The sequence below is a fragment of the Fukomys damarensis genome, unplaced genomic scaffold, assembly GCF_012274545.1.
Source record: "Fukomys damarensis isolate Sample0158 unplaced genomic scaffold, DMR_v1.0_HiC HiC_scaffold_38, whole genome shotgun sequence".
Taxonomy (NCBI): Eukaryota; Metazoa; Chordata; class Mammalia; order Rodentia; family Bathyergidae; genus Fukomys; species Fukomys damarensis.
This window is the reverse complement of record NW_022900950.1, coordinates 39181670-39208317: the sequence shown is the minus strand read 5'-3', so window position 1 is coordinate 39208317 and position 26648 is coordinate 39181670. Positions and strand designations below refer to the sequence as shown.

The 26648-nt window shown below is 33.9% G+C and overlaps 1 protein-coding gene across 3 annotated transcripts in view; it reads right to left on the bottom strand.

The window, feature by feature from the left end:
- The window catches only part of Nbea (neurobeachin), a 680165-nt gene that overhangs the window by 70903 nt on the left and 582614 nt on the right, over positions 1 to 26648 (bottom strand). For all 3 annotated transcript variants that reach the window (XM_010623923.1, XM_010623924.1, XM_010623926.3), the window contains 2 exons: positions 15758 to 15898; positions 6920 to 7039 (listed from right to left, as the gene is read on the bottom strand). In XM_010623923.1, coding sequence (XP_010622225.1) covers positions 6920 to 7039; positions 15758 to 15898 — 261 coding nt within the window. The remainder of the gene's footprint in view (positions 1 to 6919; positions 7040 to 15757; positions 15899 to 26648) is intronic.

The window sequence follows — 26648 nt, the reverse complement described above, 5'->3', positions numbered from 1 at the left end:
AAATGGATTCAAGACAAACGTATGACACATGGCATCTAGTGTGAGGTTTATGTTACTTTATAATCTAATATAGAAAAAAAATCAGATTTTAAGGCACTAAGTTTTTGTTTTTTAAATTAATTGGGATAAAATATGAAGCAAAACAAACCACTACAGTTTTTTATGTATGCCACCTCTACCATTCTTTTTCAAATGTTAGTGTGAGGGGGCCAATAAACTTTATATTATGAAAAACAGAAACCATTTATTTGTGTAATATGATTAACACTCTTGGCATAATACCTGAAATTTGAATCTTACTGTGGTCTTTTCTAGGGATGCATAGAAAAATTAAAATTACCAGATACCGAGGTCTTCAAACAAAATAAATTGGGTCCTTAATTTTCTAAGAAAAGCATACACAAAAGCTTTTCCTTCTTTTAGTTCTACAATAAAACCAACATATCTATTACAGGATAAGTGAGTATTTTTCTTAGTAATGCTGTGTCAATTTGGTCATAATGATAATTTGAACCCTAAGATAATAATATTAATTTTCTCTAACAATTTTATGGATAAACCAAGCTTAGTTTTTTTTTTTTTTTTTTTTTTTGACTGGGGCTTGAACTCAGGACCCTGCACTTTCGAGGTAGGTGGCAGAACCACTGAGTTAAATCCCCCGCCGTAGTTTAGGGTTTTTTTGTTTTTGTTTTTTTAAGAATTGGACTTTATTGTAATGAGTATATTCAATAGTTTTTTAGTTCTAAACACTGTGATGTGTACTTGAAAAACAAAAAGTGGACAAGACTTGGACTTACCATCAAGTAAATCCTAGTCTTGTCTAAGGGGTTGATTATAACAAAGATGATTATAATGTACAGGAATTAAGCTGTGGAAGGATAGGGCAGGCACTAGTGGGTAGAGAGGAGGGAGTAGGGACATCTAAATAGATCACAGCTAAGTAGAAACAGCAGGGTTTGTCACAGAGTACTGTCAAGGAGTGTTCAGAAACTGAGTACAGGTGGAGCACAGGGAATATTGGGGAGTGGATCAGGATGGGAGGAAGTTATCTGGAGGTATAGAGGTCTTGATGATAGAGGACACTTTGTAAAAGGCCAGGCTGTTTGGATATTGTCTCATTGTCAGCTAAAATGTTTAAGGAGAGTTATACATATGCTCAAATTTGTTTTACAGAAAGATATTGGATGACAAAGGCAATCGATTTCTTGCTTTGTGAGTTGGTGATGATGAAAGTAATTAACTCGCAGCATAGATGTAAAGATTAAAGGAGTCATATGAGTAATACATTTCATAGGTTCATGTAAAATATACTTTAGGTTCTAACCACTATTGACTGAGGTTCTAATCACTATCAATTTATTTTAAGATGCAGACCAACACTATTACTGCTGAGTTCACCCAGTACCAAAATGCACCTATAATTCAGAGTGATAGAGCTTTGTTTGGTTGAATGAAAAACTGCACACAATTTTCATGATTCAGGTATTCTAATCAAATTTGTTTTTGTTTTTGGTACTGGGGATCGAACTTGGGACCTTGTACTTGCGAGGCAGGTGGCAGAACCACTGAGCTAAATCCCCAGCCCCTCAAATAAATGGACTAACCTTTGTACCTAGACCAGTCAGATATATTGATGACTTATTTACACTTCAGCTTTTGATTTATATCTCAATGTATAATATATGAATAGAATGATGTAAGCTAAACTGGAACTTATTTCAAAATTGGTACCTTGTTGAATTTTCTCAAAGTCGGCTGTAATAGTTAGTTCCTCCTGTCCCACAAGCCATGTGGCATTTCTATTTCACCACTCGTACCAAAAACAGTTGGAATCTATTTCCCTTCTCTCTGCACATAGTCTGTTTTGTCTCATACACAGTATGTGACAAAATGAGACTTAGGGCTTCCAAACAAGATTAATACTTAAGGGATCTTGGAGGCTCTGTTTGTGTCCTCTTCGAAGCCTTTTTCAAAGCCAGCTGCCACCTAAATAAGGTGATCACTTGTAAGGGAGATCATGTGGGAGACAGACAGTCCTAACCAATCCCTAGTTGTTCTACCATCTTGGAGTCTCTGGACTAGTCAAGCCTCCCCAGATTTGGTGGGGTACAGAGATGAGTTCTTCTTGGCTCTTAACTCTGCCAACAAACAGCTGTTTTAAACCTGTAAGTTTTGGGATAATCTGTTACATAGTAAGAACTATAACTAAAATTTCCAAGAGAAGTACTGAAGAAATAAAAATTTAAAAGCAGCAGGCAGGGGCTGGAGGGGTACAAAGTAGACTGCTGGGTGGGGTCAGGAGATCAGAAAGGAAACAGGAGACAAGTGACCCAGGTTATGTGGCCAGCAAAATTAACAAGGCTATCTCTTGCAGCAATTTTGGACAGAAAAAGAATCTAATGAACCTGTGTTTCTGCCTAAGGAAATTTCAAGGCAGAATGCTGAAAGCAATCAGCGGTTTCTTTTAATGGTATATAGATAAGGTATTGCAAGACAGAGAGAAGAGAAACAAAAAACTGTTCAGTTTTGAAGTAGTATTTTAAGAAATATAAGGGTGTAGGACACTTTTGTTTAGCTCTGCTGCAACTTCAGAACAGTGAGGATGCAAAAGATCATTATTATGTTTTTAAGCCACTAAATTCTGGAGCAGTTAGTTGTTCAGCAATGAATGACTGATTCGTCAATTACTTCAACACAGTCAAAGTGACTGGATATGATTATGCAGAACTAAGCATAAATAGCACGGCCAGCTGATGAAAGTAAGAGTAGACAAAGGGCTGGTTCTGGTTTCCTCTCTAGCTGTCCATGTGAGAGCTTAGGCAAATTATCTCATCTCTGGGAACCCCCTATGCAAAATAAGGACTGTTTTGAAGACTGTTTCAAGTAATCAACAAAAACACGTTTGAAAATTGTTAATTGTTATTCAAAAAAAGAACACAGTCCACTATTAATAACTTGTGAGCTTCCTTCTAAGGAGGCACATTAAATACTTGCTTGCCTGATAAAGATATTGCTTTCTGCCTAATCAGTTCCCATTGATAAACTGCTGCTAATCAGCTTCTTTTTAAGAAAAAAATCCATGTAGCTTAAAATTTCTAAAATGAAAAACGCTTCAGAAAGACACCAAATATTATTGAAGAAATTGAAAAATGAATATTGTAACTAGCATTTTGTGTCTATAAATGTGATTTCTAGTTTATTTTAACAGCTATACTAAAACCCTATGGTACAGTCAATAGTATTATATTCGTTCTGTCAAAAATAAGAAAATATCCTCAAACACAATTTCTAATTTATAAGCTTATGACAAGTTCAAGCTGCTGAGAAATTGGACTTGAAAGTATGTCTTAAAATGATAGAAGACCACTATTAACACTATCATAATTGTATACCTATTGCATCAAATCTGACATTTCAGTTTAATATATTTTGCTGAGAAAGCATACCATTTTATGGCTTCTAGTGAAATCAAATCCAATCCAGACGTTTTCACTTTTCTAATATAATTCACTGCAAGGTTTTAAAGCTGCCATTTCTTTTCTTTCCTTTTTTCAAAAGATTGATGCCTGAGCATTCGTTAATTCCACCAGAGCTCATAATGGGTCACTGAGTCAGTGGTGAGCACCTCCATTAACTGCATTAATTTACACTATGTCACCTTAATGACATTTTGTCATAGCTACCTTTTCTGACATCTACATAGCTATTCAAAAGTAATAGAACAACTTTTGAAGGCATTAAGGCAAATTAGTGTAAGAACTCTATGTTGGATGTCATGGCTAGAAAGACTATGTTACAAGAGAAAAAAATGTAAACTATAAATAAATAAATAAAGTAAAAACTAACTGGTGTGACTCAACTCTGGAGACCTCTCTCCTGAGAGGTCACTTTGGCAGCACTTTTTTCCCCATCTTGTATTCATTAGCACAGGAAGAAAGTGACATTAATAGAGAGAGACAGAATAAAACCATCTACTACATTCTAGTTCACTCCAATAGGATTATCTAAGTTAGATTTGCAAAGATACTTTTCTTCTCTGGAAATGAAAACATATTTCCTTAAATATATAACAAAAGGTACACTGTAGTTTTTGGGTAAGAAATAAAAAGCGAATTAGATTTTAACACATAGCAAAATGATTAATATAAGTATTGGTAACATATTCTTCCTTGCTATATCAGTAATTATTTTAAAGTAAAATGTACTGTATACTTTAATCAAATGTTTATTCATGAATTTAGAAAAATTTTGTTACCACTAGAAATTACCACAAAAATTACCGTCTCTCTAATATTTCTGTCATAAAGACACATATTCTGCTGTAATGAAAAGGGAAAAATGGATATTTTTGGCTAGAAACACATACACACACAGGCATACAATTGAAGCATAAAGCAAAAAGACTGAGAAAATATGCCTGCAATTTGCAACTTTAATGTCAAAAATCATTTTCAGGGAATCACAAAAAGACGGAAGTCCCAAACGAAAAATGGGCAAAGGTTTTTGTCAATATACAAGTCAATAACCATATGAAAAGTGCTGAATGTCACTCAAACAAATGCAAACCAAAACAGATTCAATCCTTTCAATAAGCAGTGTAGCTGAAGTCCCACCATTTACTATAGTAGTGATGATGTGGTAGCGGAGGAGGCCCCTTTACACACTGCTATAGGGAATGAACTGTTGTTTTGGGGAATGACAGTTAAAAAAAAAAAACCCTCAAAATTTATATAGCTTATGAGCCACCAGTGTGGTTAACAGGAATTCCTTTGCATATGTACACAAAGTTTGTCGAGGTTGCTGTGCAGGCATGTGATTCACTGCATCCTTGGCTTAACAGTAACAGAGAGAAAAGCAAACTCTTATCAACACATTTTGTAAATCCATTATTGTAGTTATTGTAGCATGTAGCCTTTGAAAAGAAAAGAATAGGTCAACACAGCAAGATGTTCAAGATTCATTATCACACAATATGAAATACGCAGGATGGTGGCATGAGAGAACTGAAAATGAGAGCACTCTGCATAACATCAATCTGGGCAAATGAGCTGCTTGTGAACCAATTAAGTCTGGAGGGAGTACATGTTTGTTCAGTAGGGTTGCTTGAGGATGAGAAACAAAAAACCTCCATGTGAGTGATAGTCACTCTGGTCTCTGTCCTTGACGATGTGACTTTAGAAACATAGGTAGCACAATTGTTATTTGAACAAAATGGCAATGTTTCTGAAATGGTCTGAGCAGGAAAACTGTTGAGGGAATTTCTAGGGGCAAGCCTAGTATAGGATATTGGTCACTGAGACTGAAACAGAACCTGAGGTATATGATGGTCTAAATCATCAGTAAAACTCAGAATAGAGTTAAATCAAAAACTGTATTTACATAAATAAGTTAGGATGAGACCCCCAATGCGTGTGGGCATATGGAGGTGCATCTTTCAATGAAGCTGAAAGAAACTTTTCTTTCTTATGGTGATGTCAGGTAACAGTGAACAGGCATTTTCACTGTTTGCTCTGACTTAAGATCTAAGTAACCTTAAATGTGATAGGAAGCTTTCAATTATTAATAAGGATATTTATTTCACATACAGAATATTTATTGAGTGCTCCTTATATTGTGTTAATTCAGTGAGAGCCCACAGACTCCCATTTTCTATATTATTCTAAGTATTATTAAATAAGAAACAGACTCCTTCCTTGAATTCATTGGTAGTAAATTAGTTGAAATGATGGCACATGGATTTTAACTTTTCATAAAAGTTATAATATTGTTACACTTTATGATATAATATTGTTAGAAGAAAACTGTGAACTTCCACAATTTAACATAATAAGAATACAAGCTAAATTCTGCTATTATTTCTAAATGTGACTATGTCATGTGTATAATTTAATAATCACTACATGAACTTTGACAGCAATAAATAAAACATATAGGTATGATACATATCTATCTAGTTGGCTGCATTTTATTTTTTTCTGCTTGGGAAAAGAACAGAAGTTGGATTCATCTCATTTTCCTTTTAGTTTGGTAACATAATTGTCATATAAATATTTTGCAAAAGATAAGCACACATAAATTACTGGTAATATTTACTTTAATTAAGTGCCTTTTGCTGGATTAATACCTTAAAGAGAATGATACCATAACATTTTTATACTGAGTGACACTAATAGGAAAAATGCCTTGAAGAAAAGTGGCTTAAAAGAAGAAACATATTTACCTATGTGAGAACCTGATCATGAAATGTTATTACCAGGAAAAAAGAGAAAAATGAGAGAACAAATGGATTTCATTTATTAAATATAGTCATGTTTTTAGAAACAAGACCCTTATAAATGAATAACAAATCTTTGTATTTAACAATAGTTAAGTAGTACCAACTGTAATATTACTCTGCTCTCTGGCTGTTCCTGGTTGGTTTAATCTAATGTGTATTGTTGCACAGTATCCTCAGGCACAGTCAAGTAAAAGCTAAGGCTGCACAGAAAAGCCTACATTTTAAATGGGTCTTGTCATTAATGCTTTATTAATTGCCCCAGGCTACACAAACCCAAAGCTGGGCAAGCTATAACAATATGACACATTAAGGTCAAATCCAATTCCTGCTGTTTTATGGAATGGGCCAGATATTGAGAGAACAGCAGGAAAGGCAATTTATGGGCTTTTCTTTCTATCTCCTGATTATTCCATCTAAATTAGATAGAAAATTTTTTGAAATATTGAAAACATCTTATCTAATATAAAATATACAGCATTTTAAAATGATGCTCACTTATTTCCTTTTAAGGTTAGATGTGAGATATAATTTTAATATTATGGAACAAAACTATAACATAACTCATATACCCACTTAAACAATAAAATCAAAATTTCAAAACATTTTGAAATTCAATTAATATTAACTAATGAAAGAGCCTACCTTTACATCGGAGGTATCTCTCTGACTAGTTCTCCAAGACCTTGCAATTGATGAGAAGGTTCGATCTGGATGGTCAAATTTTCCATCATTTGCATTGAGGAAGAAGGTTGTGAAAGGTTCCTAAGCAAAAAACAGTAAATTGGCCATTTGAAAAACAGTTCTGCTCATTCCTTTGTAAAATATGAGTAGACTCTCTTAAAGTGGAGGTAGTGCAGAGCTTGGAAGAACGCTCACACTAACGAGTCAGGAGATGTGGGTCTGCGCCTGCCTGGGCCACCATGGTACCTGTTGCTCTGCAAATGTGCCAGGTCCTTTGGCTTCTTAGGCTTCCGATGTATAAAATGATGGTATTCTAGTGTTCTATGATCTTATGACAAATGATTTTACATGACATTCATAACTCAGTTTTTCTTCCTAATAATGAAGGCCATATACACTGACGTTACAACATTAAACATCCCTCTAACTTTCCACTGCAGTGTATTCATTAGTGGACGTCCATTTTAGGGTACCTGGGAAAGGCTTGCCCAGTTTAGTTCTACTGTATGGTCTAATGATCTGTTAAAAATGCAAATCCCTGCTAACTGTCCTTCAACAACTCTTGGGAGCTATTAAGAGAAAATCTAAATTACTTAATTTGTCTTAAAGAAGCCTGAATGATATGCAATGTGTTTAACACTACTGTGCTCCTGCTTCTTGTCTTTTGTATGTGACATTTCCTCTGCTAGGTACAAACTCATTTATATATGCAAAGCCCTACTTCTTATCATCACCCACTAAAAGCGGATCTTGACCACAACCTGAATTACAAAATCCTTTCCAGTTTTCAACCCTTAACAAAGGCATGCTAAAAGCACTGATGGACATAGTGAAAAGAAAAAGTCTTGAATTGAAGAATTTTTTAAAGTTTTCTGGTAACAAAGTTTATTAATCTGGTGGTACTCAAAAGCACAGAATATTGAAGAATTCTACATTTTCTTTTCTTAAGTAGCTCTTAAGAAGATCTAATTAACAACTGTTTTAGGGCCATATTCTACATTACTGACATAAATTCTCATTGTTCCTGAAGGCCTCCAGTGGCTACAATGGTAGAGTACTAATAGAAATTGATAATCTATTTGTTTATAAGTGAATATTGATCCTTCAAGGTCTGATTACTGTGGAGATTACTTTTTTTCTGTCTGTTTCCCTATTACCTCGAAGATATAGTACAAGGCCTTTCTTCTCATTTGACTCATGCCTGATTACACAGAAGATGGAAGACCAAATGTTATATTAAACCTAAAGAGTTTTTATTTTTACTCACCTAACATATCTTCACTGCATATTTCCTATGAGTATATCAGCATATGAGACATTTTATGATCATACTAGACAAACTGTCAGTTTAGGAGATAAGACATATAAATCAATAAATAATAAACAGCAATTTCAGTAATTGAAACACTGGTACTCACTGGGCTTTAAAAACTCCAGGTCAGATCCTCCAGTGTTAATGGTCAATGGGCCCCTCTTTTCTTTGCCTAACTCTTTTATTTTTGTTTTATGTAATTTTTGCTTAGTTATCTCATAAAATATTTTTCTCCTTACAGGTTTTTCTTTTCACACCCTTTATCTTATTTAAAAGCCCAAACCAAACTCCACCTATGGGTAGTAGTGCTTTAAACATAGCTATAGCAAAGAAACTATGTATATTTAAAGTAATATGTGGCACAATAAAGCCAAAAGGGAAGGGCAACTAGCAGTTACTGATTGCCTTTCTCTGGTAGGTACTGTCTTTTTTTTTTTTTTTTTTTTTTTTTGAGACAGGGTCTCACTAGTTGCAACTGACCTGGAATTCACTATGTAACCCAGGCTGGTCTCAAACTCACAGTGATCCTCCTGCCTCAGCCTCCTGAGGGCTAGGATTACAGGCGTGCGCCACCACGCCCAGCTGGCACTGTATTGTCTCAGTTAACAATCCTCACCATTATTTTCCAGAGTAGGTATAATTATTCCCTTTTACAACTGAGAAAATCCAAATTACTTTCTGGGAAGTGGAGGAACTACTATTTCTACTGGTCTTTCATAACTCCGATGTTTATTTTCTCTCATTTCCTTTGAAAGAACCGAGAAGTATTTTTCAGAATCTTTCACATCTCTAGTAAGTACTGGTAGGCAACAGGGGGGTTAAACAGTTCTCATGTTCCTTTAATTAAATATATATTGCTCTTAAGAATCAGTATTCAAAATAAGGCAAAAATCTTTTATTCAGTAGCATTATCTTTTGGCATTAATTACAAACTTTCAAAAGTATTTCTAATATTTTTTATTCCAAACATACACTTTATGGCTTAAAGAGGCTCTAGGGTAAGCTCTGAAGAGAATACATAAGTTATTTATTTATGTTACATTGTTTATTGGTACATTTTAGGTATACAATATAATGACATGCATCATTGGAAATGTGTACCTTTACACAGTCTACCTTGGTTCTTATTTTTTTCCTCATTCCCTTGCCCTCCCTTCAACCCCTCCACTGCTTCCTATTTACAAAGACATTGTTTCCAATTTTTCATTTTCTCATATTAATTCCATTCCCTTCTTTCCTTTCCCAAACCCACCCCACTTCCCCTTTGGATATTTTCTTCCTATTTCATATTATGAACTATACATTTTGATCCTTATTTACACTTTTAGTTTTTCACACCAGAGAAACTATTTGGTATTTACATGTATGTCCTATTTATTTCACTTAAGAGTATGACCTCAATATGTATCCATTTAGCTATAAATATCTCTAGATTCTCATTCTTTATGGCTGAGTAGTACTTTATAAAAACCCCTCACATCTTCTTTATCCAGTCTTCAGATGGGCAACTGGGCTGTTTCCAAGTTTTAGCTATTACAAACTATGCTACTATAAACATGGGTATACATATATCACTGTGGCATGACTCACTTAATTCTTTTGGGAAGATACCCAGCACAGGAATAGCTGGGTCAAATGCAACTTCTAATCCTAGTTGTTTGAGATAGTTCCATATTGATTTCCACAGTGGTGGCACCAGTCTACACTCCCACCAACAATGGAGAAGGATTCCTTTCTCCCACAACCCCGCCAACATTTGTTGGTTTTCTTGACAGCAGCCATTCTTTCCAGGGTGAGGTGGAATCTCAGTGTTGTCTTCATCTGCATCTCTCAAATGACAAGTAATGTTGATCATTTTTTCATATGCTTATTTGCTGCTTTTACTTCTTTGTCTGAGAAATGTCTGTTCATTTCAGATGCCCATGTTTGAAATGGGTCTTTATATTTGGGGGGGGTCTGATTTTTTTGAGTCCTTTACATATTCTAGAGAGTAGACCTTTGTTTGTCTGAAGAACAGCTGGTAAAATTTTTTCCCACACTGTAGGTTGTCTCTTAGCTCTGGTGGTGGTTTCTCTTGCAGTGCAGAAGCTTCTTAAAAAGATGAGATCCCAGTTTTTGATTCTTTGTGCTAGTTCCCGTGCTACTGAGGATTTATTCATAAAGACTTTTCCAATGCCAATATCTTTGAGAGTTCTACCTAACTTATCTTCCGGCAAACAACACATAATGTATAAAGAAGTTTCCAAATTCTAGACATTGTATTTATAAATTAACATTTTTAACAGAGCCTATTTAACTTCCTAAGAGTTATAATAAATATCTAAGAAATGGGTGTTGGATAGAAAGGCTCAATGTACTAAATTTGGAAGGTATTTAGGTTATAAAGGCTGAAATAGTAAGATTTAATTACTTCAGAATAGATATTATATGACCATGGTAAGGTTAAAAACATTCCAGAATAGTTAAAAACTATTCTGTATTAGTTATTATCTGAAGAAATTCCAAATTTTGATATGACAGTTTATCATTTGCTTAGAAACCTATCAAGGAAGTGGTCTTTTTAGAACCTTGTGATTCAGACAGATTTTTTTTCCTCATTTCCCTTCCCTCCCTAGAAAAGAGATTCACGACTAGTTTGTCTAAAACGATATTTTTGCTTTAATGTAATGAGGTATGTAGTTAATTAGCATCTTTATACAATTATTATCATTGTCACACTTAGTATATTGACTAAGACTAATGGCTTTAACGACTCTAGGTCTAAAAGCCTTGAAAGGTGAAGGGGAGATTCTTGTTTATTCTATGTTATATTTTTATGAACTAATTCTTAGTGACGCTAATTTTAATGCATTTTGAATTTCCTAAACTCCTTGTATTATAGACAGCTAAGTTAATTAGAAATATTACAGGTACTCAGATAGAGCTAGACCTGTAAAAAATTCAGTGCATAAGATCAGAACACATTACAACTGTGGTTGGAGGAACATTCTTTGAAAACCAGGCCTCAAGATAAAGGTTAGAATGACTGCATCTACATACTTCCCCAAGGTATGAACAATAATGACTGATATTCTAAACAAGCAGCAGTCACCTTGGGTGGGGGACAAAGACCTCCTGAACCATCCCTTCTAGGAAAGGTCCTTACTATTTTCATGTACACTTGCTATGTGAGTTGCTTCCCCATTGGATCAATGTTACCTAAACTACTATACTTGTAATGCTATTGGTTGAGCATAGCTTTGTCCTACCTTATGACCACCTCGTTATTTTGCCATATAAAATTTCTTTGGCAGAAGTGGGCTCTTGGGCAGTCCATTTTCTGGGTCTCTCCTGTCCCTCTGAGGAAGGAGCTGTCTATCCCTCAGAATATATTTCCTACTCTTCACCTTCCTGTTTCTCAGAATTCATTCTTTGATTTTGGAGAACACAAACTCCACGTATCAGACACCTAGCAGGATGGGAGTTGCATAAGTGTCTCCTGTATCATCCCTAAGTCACTTGGGGTAAGAAGTCACAATTCCTGGCTATTACGTCAAACACTTAGTAAGGTATTATGCCATAATACTTGTATTTATAACAATATATCATAAGATATTTGGGCTAAATGGGCCCCCATAAAAGTATCTCTGTAGATCTGTTTTGTCCAATACAGCCACAAATAGACACATGTAAGTACTGAGCTTTTGAAATGTCACTAGTTCAAATTGAGATGTGGGGTGTGTGTGTGTGTGTGTGTGTGTGTGTGTGTGCATACAGAGGGTATTATGAACTTCAAAGACATACAAAAGAGTAGGATATCTCATTTTTATATTAATAATTTTATATTGATTTTATGTTGAAATGATAACATTTTGAGGATACTGGGGAGAGCAAACTTTTTTTTTTTGGTACTGGGAATTGATCTCAGGATCTTATGTTTGCCAGGCAGGTATGCCACCACTGAGCTAAATCCCTGGCCCAAACAAACTTATTAACATTAATTTCACCTTTTTTATGTGGCTACCATAAATTTAAATTAAATAAACACCTTGCAATTACATTTCTGTTGTTCAGCCCTGGTATGTTTAGGGTAAATATGGGAACAGTTTATCATAGCCTTGTAGATTCAAGTTTGTATTACATTCCAATAAAATAACCAACTAAGGGTGGATTATAATTTATGATTTGATTATTTATTCAAGATAGAATCAGCAGGTTGAGAGCAAATGTTTTTGTGGACTGTACCTGAATAAGCCTTGCAAATATGCCTCTAGATTTGACTAATTTGTCTATATAAAAAACACAGAATATAATTTTATATATTTCAAAATAACCTAGTTGAAAAATTTTTTTCCTCCCCCTAAGATGGCTCTTAACCCTTTTCTTCCCCATTCTTATGGTACCTGAGAGAAGTGTCCTATGCCTCCATGACAGTGGTTCACTAAGGCAATGATTATCATTCAGGGACCCTGAGGTTGTATGAAAACGCCTCCCAAAGTGAAAATCTCTGGTTTCAGTATTTTAAAAAAATTTCCTTATCTAGAGATTTTGGAGGTCCCTCTGCAGAGTTCTGTGTGGACAACTTGATGCAGCTAAGTAGACTGTGTAGCTCAAGAAGTCTACCTCAAGGATTGCTTAAGCCCAGGGTCATCTTTTCTTAACAGCAAAAAGAACAATAGCTTTAATGACACTCTTTTCTCTAGGTTTTAAAATTTTACTTCAACTACTGAGTTTTTGTTTGTTTCTGACTCACGCACATTTAAAAGTCATTTTCCACTGTGGTGATAATGAATACAAATTTAGTTTTATGGTACAATCATTTGGTGATCAGAGAATCTAAATCATTCTTCATTTCCTTATCTGTTTATTTGTGAGCTCAAGTCATTTAAGGTATTTTACGTCCATTGTAAAGGAAATCAGCTGTTTGAAATTTTGGTGTCTCTGTACAGTTTTGAGCTATAGCTAAAAACTTCAAGATGAACTCTATAAACTCTTACATGACTATCTATAATTCAGAGTCTTTACCTTTTGCCTTAATGTGAAGCATTTTCTTAGCACTTAATTGCTACCACAGAAACATTTTTAAAAAAGAATCCTACTTCATAAATTAAGCCAAATCTTTGGACAAATTAGATAGATTTAATAACTTTGATCTAAAAAAGGAAATACAATTTTATGTTTTTACTTTTTGTTCATCATTACAGAGTTTACTTTTTTTTCGGGGGGAGGTAATGGGGATTGAACTTGGGCCCTTGTGCTTGGGAGGGAGGTGGCAGAACCACTGAGCCAAAACCCCCAGCCTCAGAGTTTATTTCTTTAAGTAAGATTTGGGTTGTTTTCTCTAGAGACCAGTGAACCTGAAGTTCTTTAACTTTTCATATTGGTGTAGAGTTATGAAAAACATAAACTTTGTGTTCAGTCATACTGAAATATAATTCTGATAAGCTTTATATTAGTGATAATAGTGTTCATGGCATCTCTCAGTGGCTGATAAGCTACTTAAAACACACATGTATTACATTTTTGGAAGTTCAATTTCTCCCTGTAATTGATAAACTACTTAAAGAAGACCTCCAAATTAAAGCTGCCCTTTAGACTTAGGGAAAAATATCAAAAAGTATTCTCATTTATGATGCTTTTTCAGTGTTTTTGAGGCATGTGGGCCTCATACAACAGAGTGGTCATTAGTATATGTTAGTGAGGGGAGAAGATAATATTGATGCATTGCTTTGATTTAGCATTCTCCCCACTCAGTGCTTTGTGGGGGATGGGGAGAGAACAAAAAGAAAGAAAGAAAAGGAAAATCAGACTACCTGACTCCAGTAAGTGCTTCTAACTACACTAGATTGGAAAAAGCACAAAGATTTGTTAGGAGGTTTTGCAATAAATTTAGATGGGAAATAATGGGATCCTAAACTAAAGGAAGTAGCAGAGTGAATATAGAAAAGGAGATAGACCATAGAGATATTTAGTTGGTACAATCTATAGATGTGTCTTTGGATATACGAGATGATAAAATACAGAAAGCATCTAATAAATCTTCTCCATTTCTACATTGGCCATTTAGGAGAATGATTATACCAGTTATCTAATTAGACAAACGAGGAGGAACTATAGCCGGTTTATGAGGGGTATGTGTTCAGTTCTAGAAAGGTGTTTATGGTATTATGAGAAGGTTGGGGAGAAATGCCCAGTAGGCACTTGGAAACTAAGTAGCCCATGAGAAATGTTTCTGATGAAGACCGAAGCTAGAAGTTATTATCTTGTAACTAAATGATATAGGTCAGCAAAAGTATGTGATCATGAAGAATAGGAAGAAAAATCTGAGCACAAGACTGAAGACTGAGAGCAACAGTTAGGGCAATCAGAGAAAATTCAGGAGAGGATATTGTTAGAAGAGCCATGAATAGAAAGAATTTTAAGAAGGAAAAACTGAGCAATGGTGTCAAGAGCTTCAGAGACACGCTGAGTACACTCTCTTCACATAATGTGTGACCTTCACAAGAACAACTCAGTAAAGCAGAGCATGGAATCTGAGGCAGTCAGGCTAAAAGCTGAAGAGAGGCGATGGACTGCAAAGAGCAAGCACCCAGCATACAGTCCAGAAAAGGATACGCTTTTGGTTGAGGTCACTGCAAAGGTAAGCAATTGTAGAAAGAGCAGAGGCTGGAAGGAGGCTTTCAATTTTTTTTTTTTTTTAAGAATGGAGATACTTAATATATTTATGTTTTAGGAACAAGAGAAAGTAACAGAAAGAGGTTTTCAAAACATTTTTAAGCTAGATGTTGGGAAATGGGAAAAAATGTTCAAATGGGAAGAGGAACAAGAGAGAAAAAAGGGAGAAAGGAAGGAAGGAAAAGGAAAATAGAAGGAAAAAATGGAAACAAAGCTTTTGTACATAGAGAGAGGAGGGGATTGAGAGGAGGCAGGACATGGTAAAAAGGGGCGGAATGTATCATGCACAGGTACAAATTCCCTATGATGAGTGTTACTATTACATATGTCTATAATGTACCAATAAATGTTTTGCTATATTAAAAAAAAAATTTGCAAGCTGGTTTTAAAACATGCTGCCCAGAATCAAGAGTGAGTGTGACAGGTAAGTGCCAGTGTACGTTATTAGTGAGAAAGAACAGCAGGTACTGAGGATGTACTCCGGAGTTCTGGCTTTTTTATAACTAGGAGGTTGGGGGAGTGGCTCAGTGGTGAAAGACGTTCTTGGTATGTACCAGGCCCTGGATTCAGTCCATACCACCAAAACCGAAACAAACTAAAACCACCAACTAACTGACTTAGGCTTAAAAAGCTCACAATAAACCTTTGAACTCAATTCTGCAAATAAGAAAATTCATTAAAAAAAGATTCAGTTTTTGGTAGAGTTAGGAACCTCTTGATTTTTACTTCACTGATCTCTAATCCTGAAAATTAATTACAAGTGCATTTGATTTTTATTTATTTATGTTAAAAACTTTAAGATAAAGACAAACTAATGTAAGGAGGATACTCACAATTCGAACAAGCCAGGACAAGGTAGACGTCCCTGTTGAATGATGTGTATTATAATGGTAGGGCGGGCTTTGGTCGTCTTCCCATGTCTCATAGCGCTCTGCATAAAACACTGCTCTCTTTGGATTCAAAGCACCAATTGGCTGCAAAAAGATGAAAGGAAATATTTTATTTAATACAATCATATCAGACATTCTAGACAATAAGTATTTTACTGTGCAATTCATTTTAGGTATGGAACATCATTTTGCATATTTTATATTTTTATAAAATTGGGTTTTGATATTAATTATAAATTATGCACTTCCTAAGTCACCCAAGATGATTATTCATATGGGAAAGTTTCTGAACTTTGCTAAAAATTTCAATAAACTGGGTTATCAGAGATGATCCAATTTTAATTGTTAAGGCCAAATCAATATTTTAATATTATTTTCCTGTCTCCTTAACACATACATTGGACAGTTTAGTTTAAGGTATAGGGAATCCAATGAGGAGAAGGTAAAGCAGTGGACCACATAAAGGATAACCAAATTAGAGAAACTTTGTCTTAATAATATTGCACATCCAGAATGTAACCAGCGACATCCTCCATATGGAAACACTGCTGGAATGCTAATCTCATTCTATTATTACACAGATGGGGCCTTTTCATTAATTTAAACTATAAATTTAAGGGTGACAGGATATAATCCTGACCATTCCGATTCCCTGGAATGTGTGTTTTTCTTTCTTTCTTTTTTTCTTTTGCTAACACCACTAAGACCTATCAAGTGTACCACCATAGTATTTACCCATTAGGGTGGTAAATGCTCAACATACAATCTATTTTTTCCTTCAATAAAGCATATGTTAATTGTATCATTGTCTCAAACTTCTCAGCACACCCAATCATTAAGACCATAGTATCCTCAAGATTATAAATGACAAACTGCCTTAGCTAAAATGTCTGTCTGATTTTGGCTTAATAGTGTATGTAAACCACTCTTATGATATCAAATAGTTACAATTATTTTGTCTTAGATTGCATGCTATAAAAATAAATGTTTACAGAGAAAACAAAAGATGAGTTACGTATAATATCTTATTCCTTTAATTCAAAATTTAATGTAACTAGTTAACTGTGAAGTTCCCCCCAAGGCTTAATTTTTAACAAGAGAAGTAGTAGAAAATTAGTGTTTCAATGGGACACATAATGTTACCAAAGAGAGAAAGATTCATTTATAAATTGCTGTGAGGCTTTTCTTTTGGCCCCAAGAGACTAATTCAAATAACACAATGATGTCAGCAGTTAAAAGTCTACTAGAATTTTCATAATAAACTCTTATTTGCAAGGGTGCTTGTTCTGAATATTAAAACTATTTGGAAATTATGTTCATTTTTGTTAACTTTAATTATGACTTAACAAAGACTAAATAATTTAATTACTTTCTGTATTTCTTGAGTACAAGAACATTAATATTTTAAGGTTCCTTAACTATTTTGGTCTCCATTTTGAAAAATAGCATAAAACTTTGGTTTAAATATATTTTTTAAATATTCAAAGACATAAACTTTATTCCATGTTAAATTTCATGGTTATCTAAGAAATCTTTTTACATAGATATAAGAAAAGCAAGGCAATTTTATTAACATTACATAAAATCACAATGTTTAAAATAAATATATACAGGAATTAGTTTTTTGATAAGAGTAATCAGTATAAAATGCAATGAATGCAAGTTGTTACTGAATAGAAATAATGAATTTTTCACTTAAAATTGTGTGTACATTTTACACTTTTCTAAATGTGCATTTGTTTTTCTAATTCAATAAGGTTTTTCTTTTTGTTGTTACTGGGGATCGAACTTGGGACCTTGCGCTTTCGAGGCAGGTCGCAGAATAAGTATTTTTTTCAAACCACTTAAAATGCTTAATACATTGCTCTATCTTAAGTATGCTAATAGATCTTTCATATGCATAAAATATCTGCCCAATCTCTAGGGATCAACCTTATCAGATATAGTTTGTTCTCTAAGACCTCACAAAACATTCTTGAAAAGGAACATGGCCCTCCCCCTAATATTTTCCAGTTCTCTCCTTAACTACTGGAAAAAGGACAAAATAAATATTTACATTTCCATTTTACTCAATTTTCATCAAAGCTATTTTATTAGTGCATTTTAGAGAAAAATGCCTTGTGGGAAACAGCTGCACAGTGTTAAAGTCATATGACTCCATTATTAACTTCTTAAAATATATTTCTAATTTTAAGTATTTGTGTAATGCAGTTAGAAATGTATTTTATGAAAGAGAATGTAAGTGATTTAGCTTGTACTTACCGTTTCATATCATTTTGCTTCTAGTAGTCAAGAAACAAGAAACCGCTTAAAGAAAAACAGCTTCAAAAAAAGTTTTAGAGTTCTGAGAATTTTGTCATGGGTGACATGTTTTCTTATAAGACCCAAACATGTATCATTTCATATTTATCTATTAATCAATTATCTACCTATTTACCTCATTACATCTCAATCTATTGATAAGGTTGCTAGGCTGCCCTCATTTTTAACAAATAGTACAATGTCAATACTATTTGGATTTGGTAGATGAGTAAGGTAAGAAAAAGTAAGGCTATATCTTATGACATTTATTATTTTAATTTGTGACCTTCTCAATTCTTTCATAGCTACTATACCAGAAACTAGTATTTTTTTCTGCCTATAGTCAACATTTAGATATAGCCACTGCTGTGCTTTCCAGGCAGGACCATATAAAAAGGTTTCAGTAAAAGTTAAAAACTTGAGATGAGATCTATTGTTCTTTTGTTGCCAATTTTTATGTTACAAATGAACACTATAACATATGACAGGAAATCATGCAAACAGATCATGCAAAAATGAAAAAGTTTTTACACTTACAAAAATTTTGCAATTTAGTTTTTAAACTGCTATAAATCCTAAATAACTTGCAAATGTACTATTTTCAATATGAAACAAAGTCGGACTCATGTACAAAAATACATTCTCTGTAAAATTTGTGAGAAATTTTTGTCTGTCATTATTTCTATATTTAAAATAATTTATTTCATATTATTGTATCATATTTAGTGAAGAAATGATGCTGAGAACTCTCTCCATTCTTATCACTCAAATTTCAAAGACCAATGAGAAGGAAAAGGAAAAAAGATCAGTGAGAGAAATCTGCTTCAGACTTAAGTGTCATAAAAAGCTCTGTTTTCTTGGAAAAAAGTTTGCAATTATTATACGGAACAAAAGTCCTGACAGGTGCTTATATAAATTAAAGGCTCAGAGAAATATTATAAGTAGACATGTTTAAATATTCCATCCTTCTTTTTGTTTTTCAAACATGCAATAGAGTAAGTACTCCTTAGATTGCACTTTGATAAATTCTAGTGAGAATCTTTTTGGTATATCTTTGAGTGCTAACTTTTTGGGCTTCCTTTTCCTGTCTTCATTTTCTTTTCATTTAATCTTGATGTATCAGTGCTTTCTATATTATAAAATCTTCTGCAAGAGAATAGGAGGAAGGCTTTTGAAGACCCGGAAGGTATCAGTGGAATGAGGAGGAAAGGGAGGCTAGGATAATGGGACAGAAAATGATTAAAATATGCGAAGTGAATGTATGTATTTCCCCAAATGAACCTCACAATTTTCTACTGCTAACATGTACTGATTAAAAAAAAAATTTCCAAGTTATATCAAGCATTTTTGGGGAAGCATGTATATGCAAATTAGATAAGTAAAAATTACTGACAAAGTGATATAAAAAGTCCTTATTTGGTAAATATGAAACAATAGAAGGATTTTTAGAGAAAAGTCTTAATACAGACCTAAATTGATTCGATAAAGCAGAAATCAAAGTTGACTGATTTCAGGAATGGTCAATGTTAACAAAGTAGATTGTAAGAATAAAAACTTTTTCAAAGGAGAAATCAAAGGTCTAATTCAAGTAATACTTTTTTTTTTTTTTTTTTTTTTTTTTTTTTTTTTTTTTTTTTTTTGAGACAGGCTCTTGCTGTGTAGTTTAGGCTGGCCTTGAACTCACTATGGAGCCCAAACTGGCCTCCAACTTGTAGGGATTCTCCTGCCTCAGCCTCCAGAGTGCTGGGATTGCAGGTATGTAGCGCCACACCCGTCCTAAATTGAATTTTGATACATCAAAACAAAATAAGAATAACAACAACAACAACAAACTAGAAATGCTCATGATTGTGGAAATAGGATTATTTAATATAAATATATATAGGATTATTTAATATATATAAATATAAATATTTCTGAAGAGTTCATGTCTGTTGCTACAAGTACTAATGATACTATATATCTGAAAAAGATCCAACCTACATTTATTTTCTAGGTTGATTTTCCTGTCTAGGGTCAGTAAGGAATCCATTGTGAATCTAATTTCAAGGGGAGAAAATCAGTACCCAGATCGTTAATCTTTCCACACTATTATTATTTTTTAATTGAGTTTATTGGTACATTTTAGGAATACAGTACAGTTACATTCATTATTGGGATCTTGTACCTTTACACGACAGGTCTTGTTTCTCTTTTTTTCCCCTTCTCCCTGCCCTCCCATCACCCCTCCTCAAGGCCCTCCCCATTTACAAACACTTTATTTCCATTTTTTCATTTTCTCATATTTTTTCCTTTTGCCTTATTACCTTTTCCCTACCCTTCCCATTTCCCCTACACCTTTAGCCCTTTACTTCCTATTTCACATTTTCAATTATATCATTAGGATCTTATGTATTGTTTTACGTTTTCATTGGTAAATCTGAAATTTGGATCTTGATGTGATTTGCTTTTCTTTCATAAGTACCTACTAATTTCCTCATAGAGCTTCAGAAATGGATGAAACCTTACAGGACTTCTAGTCAAATGCTCTTACACTGAACAAAAGTCAAAGAAAGATCATGTTGCTAGTCTGTAGCTACATATTTTGTTTGTTTGTTTGTTTTTTGGTACCGAGGATTGAACTCGGGTTCTTGCACTTGTGAGGCAGGCGGTAGAACCACTGAGCTAAATACCCGACCCAGTGGCTACATATTTTGTAGAACCAGCTGAAGCTGTATGTTAGATATTGCTTGAAGTTGGGTACAACAGATTGATTTACTTGGGTTCTAGGTACAGATTTTAGTTATCTCAATATTCTTTACACATCTGAGTTTCTAAGTATATCTAAGTAGTGATATTTCTCATTATAATAATCAAGGGCTTGAAAATCCTTAAACGAAGCTTGAAGAATTTTTGCCTTTTTCCTTTTTCTGTCAAGAACTACATGACATCATTCTGAAAATCCTCAGTTATGACAGTGCAGAAATCATTCCTACAGATGCTTCTGTTTTCAAGTAAATTCCCTGCCTACCATCTTATCTGACCAGGGAACTTCAACTCATTCTTTTGGAAGCAGTTCAAATTTCATCCTTGAAGCCTTACATGACACCATCTGGTAATAGTTAAGAAAGTTTATAACCCTTTTTACTCAGTAGGCTAGCCCTTAAAGGGAATGCCTTATCTTTTATTCATCTCTGAATTCTTAGCACCTAATATAGTACTTCGCTTTTTTTAGATGAGTAATAAACACTGAATGAAGACTTATTAACTTGATCATATATTATATAACACTTCTGTGTAGGAATTTATAGGCAGAATTTTTAGTTACAAAAAGACAGCAAAACAGAAAATATTTGTAGCTTATAAAAAGCAATTTCCTTAAAAATGAGCTTTTAAAAATGATAAACTAATGAACCATCCAATTAAATAAATGAGTGAATATGAATAGGCAGTTCGTAGAAAAATGTGCCAATTTTTATGTAGGAAAAAATAGTACCAGCTCCTTCAATGCAATGGTTAGGCATTCCTTTTTTTTTTTTCCTTCCCTGTTTAGCATCCATTGTCCTTCTTTCACAAACTATCCTTCTTCACTCACAGGTAATCTTGTACCAGTGGGCTGACCCCATTACTTAACATCCTGATAGGCTCGTGATCTGGACCTGTCAACCAGCATATTTTCTCCATGTGGCCACTATCACTGGCGCAGAAACCGGAACAGGATTCAACTAATGAACAGGATTGAACTAATGAAACTTGGCTGTGATTCTCTGGGAAGAAAAACTTTTCTCTAGTGGAGTTATAAAAGCATCCCTGCTATAACACGGAAAACCTGTCTGAGAATGAAACCAGTGTAGCCAAGAAATGGACAGATGGCATCTTGATGATACTAGTGAGTTCCTTGTACAGTTTTCCTGAACTGAGCAAGCCCTGGATTTCTTAGTTATATGGGGCCAGTAAAAACTTTATATTTTAAAGAAGGTCAGTTAAAGTTGACTTTCTGATACATTGATCAAAATCATTAGTTTTAAAATATCAAACAAAAAGAATTTTTTGATTGTCAAAAATTAACAAGTTTCATAATATTCAGAATTGCCCAGTATGTAAGAAAACATGGTATCTTTCATTATTAATAAAGACCACAAATTTCTTATGGGACACATTGATAAAATTCTGCAAAAAATGCACATTTTGATATAGTAATTCTACTTTGAGGAACTTATAACATGAAAGAATCAAAGACAAGAATATTTCACAGAGTGCTACTTAAAATGACAAAACAAAAAACTGAAAATAAATATCCAGTAAAGTGCTAGAAAAGGTACTGTTTTAGATCAGGGAGATATTTAAAAGAGTGAACTGAAAAGATTCCATGGTAAATTCATTGAATAAATTTTGAATATCTACTGTAAGTTAGAAATATTCTAGACTCTAGAAAAAGAAAAAGATAACAAGGTTCCCGTTCTCATGAAACTTACATTCTAATGTATATGTGTTTTTATGCACCTAAATATGACTGAGTATGTGTAGAGGCATAGACAGATAAAATCTAGGTAAGCCATTAGACAAATAAGAAAATATCGATGTTAAGTGCACCATTGATGATTAAAACAGTGATTAGGTGATAGGGAAGGTATTTCTAAAGAAGTACTTCTGGGTGATAGTGTGAATGACAAGAAGGAGCCAGGTATGGAGCTCAGCAGTAAGAGTTATTAATTCAAGATGATGAAGAATTATGAGATGAACTGAAAAAATAGGTAGGGGCCACATCATATGGCTTTGTACTCTAGGGTGATAAAATACATTTTAAGATAAGTACAATGAAAAGTTACTAAGTGGATTTAAGTGGGAGAAAAATATTATCTGAGACTAAAAGTTGACTCCAAAGGGTTTGTGAGGAATGGATTGTAGTTAAATTATTAATTGTTCTAAAATTGAAGCAAAGCCAATTGCAGAAACAGGATAAAATATTGTCAAAAGTTCTCTAAAAATTCTAGCTTGTACATATTACATATTTCTGTTTAGATACTGTGAGAAAAATGCCTGAGGAATATACCAGAAACTAACAATTACTTCCCCTGAGGAATGGAAATGATGGAGACTTTGTCTTCCCTTTCTATTCCTTTTTTGTTTGATCAAAATGGGCTTAGTTCAGGTATAAAATTTTGGATGGCTTTTCTAAATATATGGTCCATAAATATATTTCAAAAGTGAATATTTCAATTTTAATAATTTTAATCAAGTATGGAAAATTTATGTTCTGGCTAATGAACAATAAAGACTATAGTAAGAATAAAAATTACTATTACTAAACTTCACTGATATTTGAACCTGCATCTATCAAAACTTTATCAGTAAAAGCAAGTTAAAATGACATTAGGGGAAAAAGAAAAGACAAATCCAGAAGATGAGACATTCCACAGCATGACAGGCATGATCTATCTGTAGTAAACCGATGTTTGCAAAAAATGGGGGTGAGAATTAGAGTGGTGGTGATGGTAGTTAGGAACCACTGTAGCCTAAAAGACATGTAAGATGAGAATCAAATGTACTGAATGGTCATTGACTGAATCTTTCATTGAACAACTCAATTTTTTAAAAGCTGGGGATAACTGGAAAACTATGAACATGAACACTACTATAGATTATATTGGGAAGTATTATAAATTTTGTTAGGGGTTATAATATTGTGAATATATGCAAAGTTTTTTCATACTAAAAGATTTAGGGGTAAATTATGATACATTTTATATACTTAAAAATTCTATAGCTCCTCAATAATTGTAACATGTAGTAACATGTAACAGTGGTACTTTCCTTTGTGTTTGAACATTTTCATAAGAGAAAGTCAAAATTAATTAAAACCGTGCAGAAAAGCAAAGTAACACATTTCAAATCAAACTAAGTCCGGGTTTTTAAGCTGCCTATGTCTGGTGTTGTTCTTATCAATAAGAATGCTCTAAATGATGAGTCTGAAAATTTGTCTCTACAACATATGATGATTGTATTGTGTCCAGTGGATTAAACCTCCCCTTGCCACTTTTATACACACTATTCATTTGCCTATGAGGAACAGTACCTGAAATAATGAAACACTAATAAAAGGAAGTTTGTATTTCACTGGCTATAATTGAGTATATTTCCTTTTATGCTTTATCATAGGGTAGAATAATACAGTTGACTCAACTATGAGGAAATATAATCTTTGGCCCAAAGTTGCATTTTGATCAGCAAAATCTATTAGTATATTCACAGGTATGTTGGTCCCACAGAGAACTGAAAGCCTTGGAGATGTAGAGTGGCTCACTCACTGTAGTCCTTCTTCTTTTGCTCATATATGATGTGCAGAGCTATTCATTTTGCTGAGTATTTTGCAACGTTTCTCTCCTGTTTTATTAAAGAGCTCTTATTTTTGCTAGGTTATAAAAACTGCCAGGCTATTTAAGAATTGGAAGGTATCTAGAAGAGAAATTAATCACTAAGCTTATTATTATTTAATATATCCTATCTACCTATTGTAGAGAAATAATAGGTAACAAATGGAAGAAAACCGAACCCATATAACCAGTTAAATTATAATAGGATTATGAGGGAAAGAAGAAAAATCTCTGGAGGCCCTGGCATACAGTAAATGTCTGCCAAATGTTGGCTGTCATTATCCCAGTATAATTTCTAAGAAATTAATTTTAAATATCTTAGTGAAAAGTAAACATGTTCACATAAAAAATGGAGTATATGGGCTGGAGACTTAGCTCAGTGGTGCCACCATCTGCCTTGCAAGCACAAGGGCCCGAGTTCAATCCCCACTACCAAAAAAAAAAAGGAATATATGAAATCTTCCTTTTTCAATTCTAGAAGTTTTCCAAGGATGAAGCAGAATGCAGAATGGTAATGATCAAGCTACAATTTAGTTTTAAGATTCGCTATTTAATATTCTATTTCTGCTTTGAAGAAATTCTATTTATGCTTTTTTTTTTTGGTACCCAGGATTGAACTCAGGTCGTTGCACTTGCAAGGCAGGCCACCAAACCGCTGAGCTAAATCCCCGGCCCTATTTATGCTTTTAAGAGAAACTGGTCTTGGTCTAGTATTACCATGAAATGAGGTGACATGTGGCTGGTAAGGTAGAAATACATGAAGCATGCTCTCTTTTCCTGTCCCTGGGAAGTTTTTTTCTAAGAGCTTACTAGAGCATGTTCCAAGGTCCTTACTTTTTAAGCACGGCAGACTTCAGCCAGTAGTTTTGATTCTCTTTGTGAAAGGGAAAGTGGCTCAATGTGAAGGAACAAAAAGGGGGAAAAGAGGACATTTAGCATAAGCATTTGGAGCCTAGGATTGATTTGGAAGCTCTGCAAATATCCTAAAACTTTTTATTTTGTCTTCAATATGTTATTCAAAACATTATTTTGTGTTCAATAAGCAGTAGAGAAAGAAACAAACAAATACTTCAATATTTCTGGTTACCCCAATGTCTGTGAATTGACCTTTTTGTTTATCTGTGCTTTTCTTGGTTTGTCCTTCCTTCAGTTAGAAGGAAAACAGCATAATTTGCTACTGGATAAGCTAAAATTACCTATGAATTATTTAAGGTATAGACCAATTATTACTGTCTCTGCGTCTTCTCTGTGTCTCCAGTGCCTAGGACAGAGTAAGTGACAAATAATGCTTGTGTAATGAATGATGAGTAAGTAAAATTATTACTTTAAAATAAATGATATGTATATAAAACAGATATATTGCCAATCAACCTTATCCTTAAAATAGTACTTCTTCAGCATTGCCATACAAGCTAGCCTAGTAAACATAAATTTTAGTGTACTGTAGGCTGTTAAGAAGGTATTTAATATATGTATAGACAAGCACTTCAAATTTGGCAGTAGGCTTTTGGCAAATGGCATATAATTAAATTTATACATTAACACTTTCACTCAGCTTTATATCATATTCAGTTACTAATACACTTAGTAGTTCTACCTATACTTCATAGTTTTATTAAAATTTTAGCACTAGGTAGATTATATACTAAATAATATTAATTTTGTCTTAACTTATTATAGAGAAGAAAGGTAAAATAATAAATAAAACTCGCCTTCGACTTCCAAGTCACACATTCTCTATCCTAACAACCTCTACTCTTATCTACGTGGTAGACAGACATTTGGCAGTATCAAGGGTGGACTTTGCAGAGTGTTCACACTTTGGTACATCCACCTGCATTATCATATTTCAAGGCCTCACGGCATTATCACTTCCTTTTTAAGTGGCATAATAATTTGGGTAAATAGTTATGCTCATCATCATCTGTCAGTCAAACCACTCCTATGCTAACAAAATGTATTCTTTCCACTCAATGAGTGTGTGTGTGTGTGTGCGTGCGCATGTGTGTGTGGTGTCTTACACTCATGTCAATATTAGCAGGAGTTGATTTTGTGATGAAATTATTTCATTTATCAGAGGGCATGACTAGGAATGACCAGTATAATTTAAGAGTCAGATTCACATAAGTATATGTAAATAGCTGAGGAAAGAGCACAGATATTTTATATATACCTATATA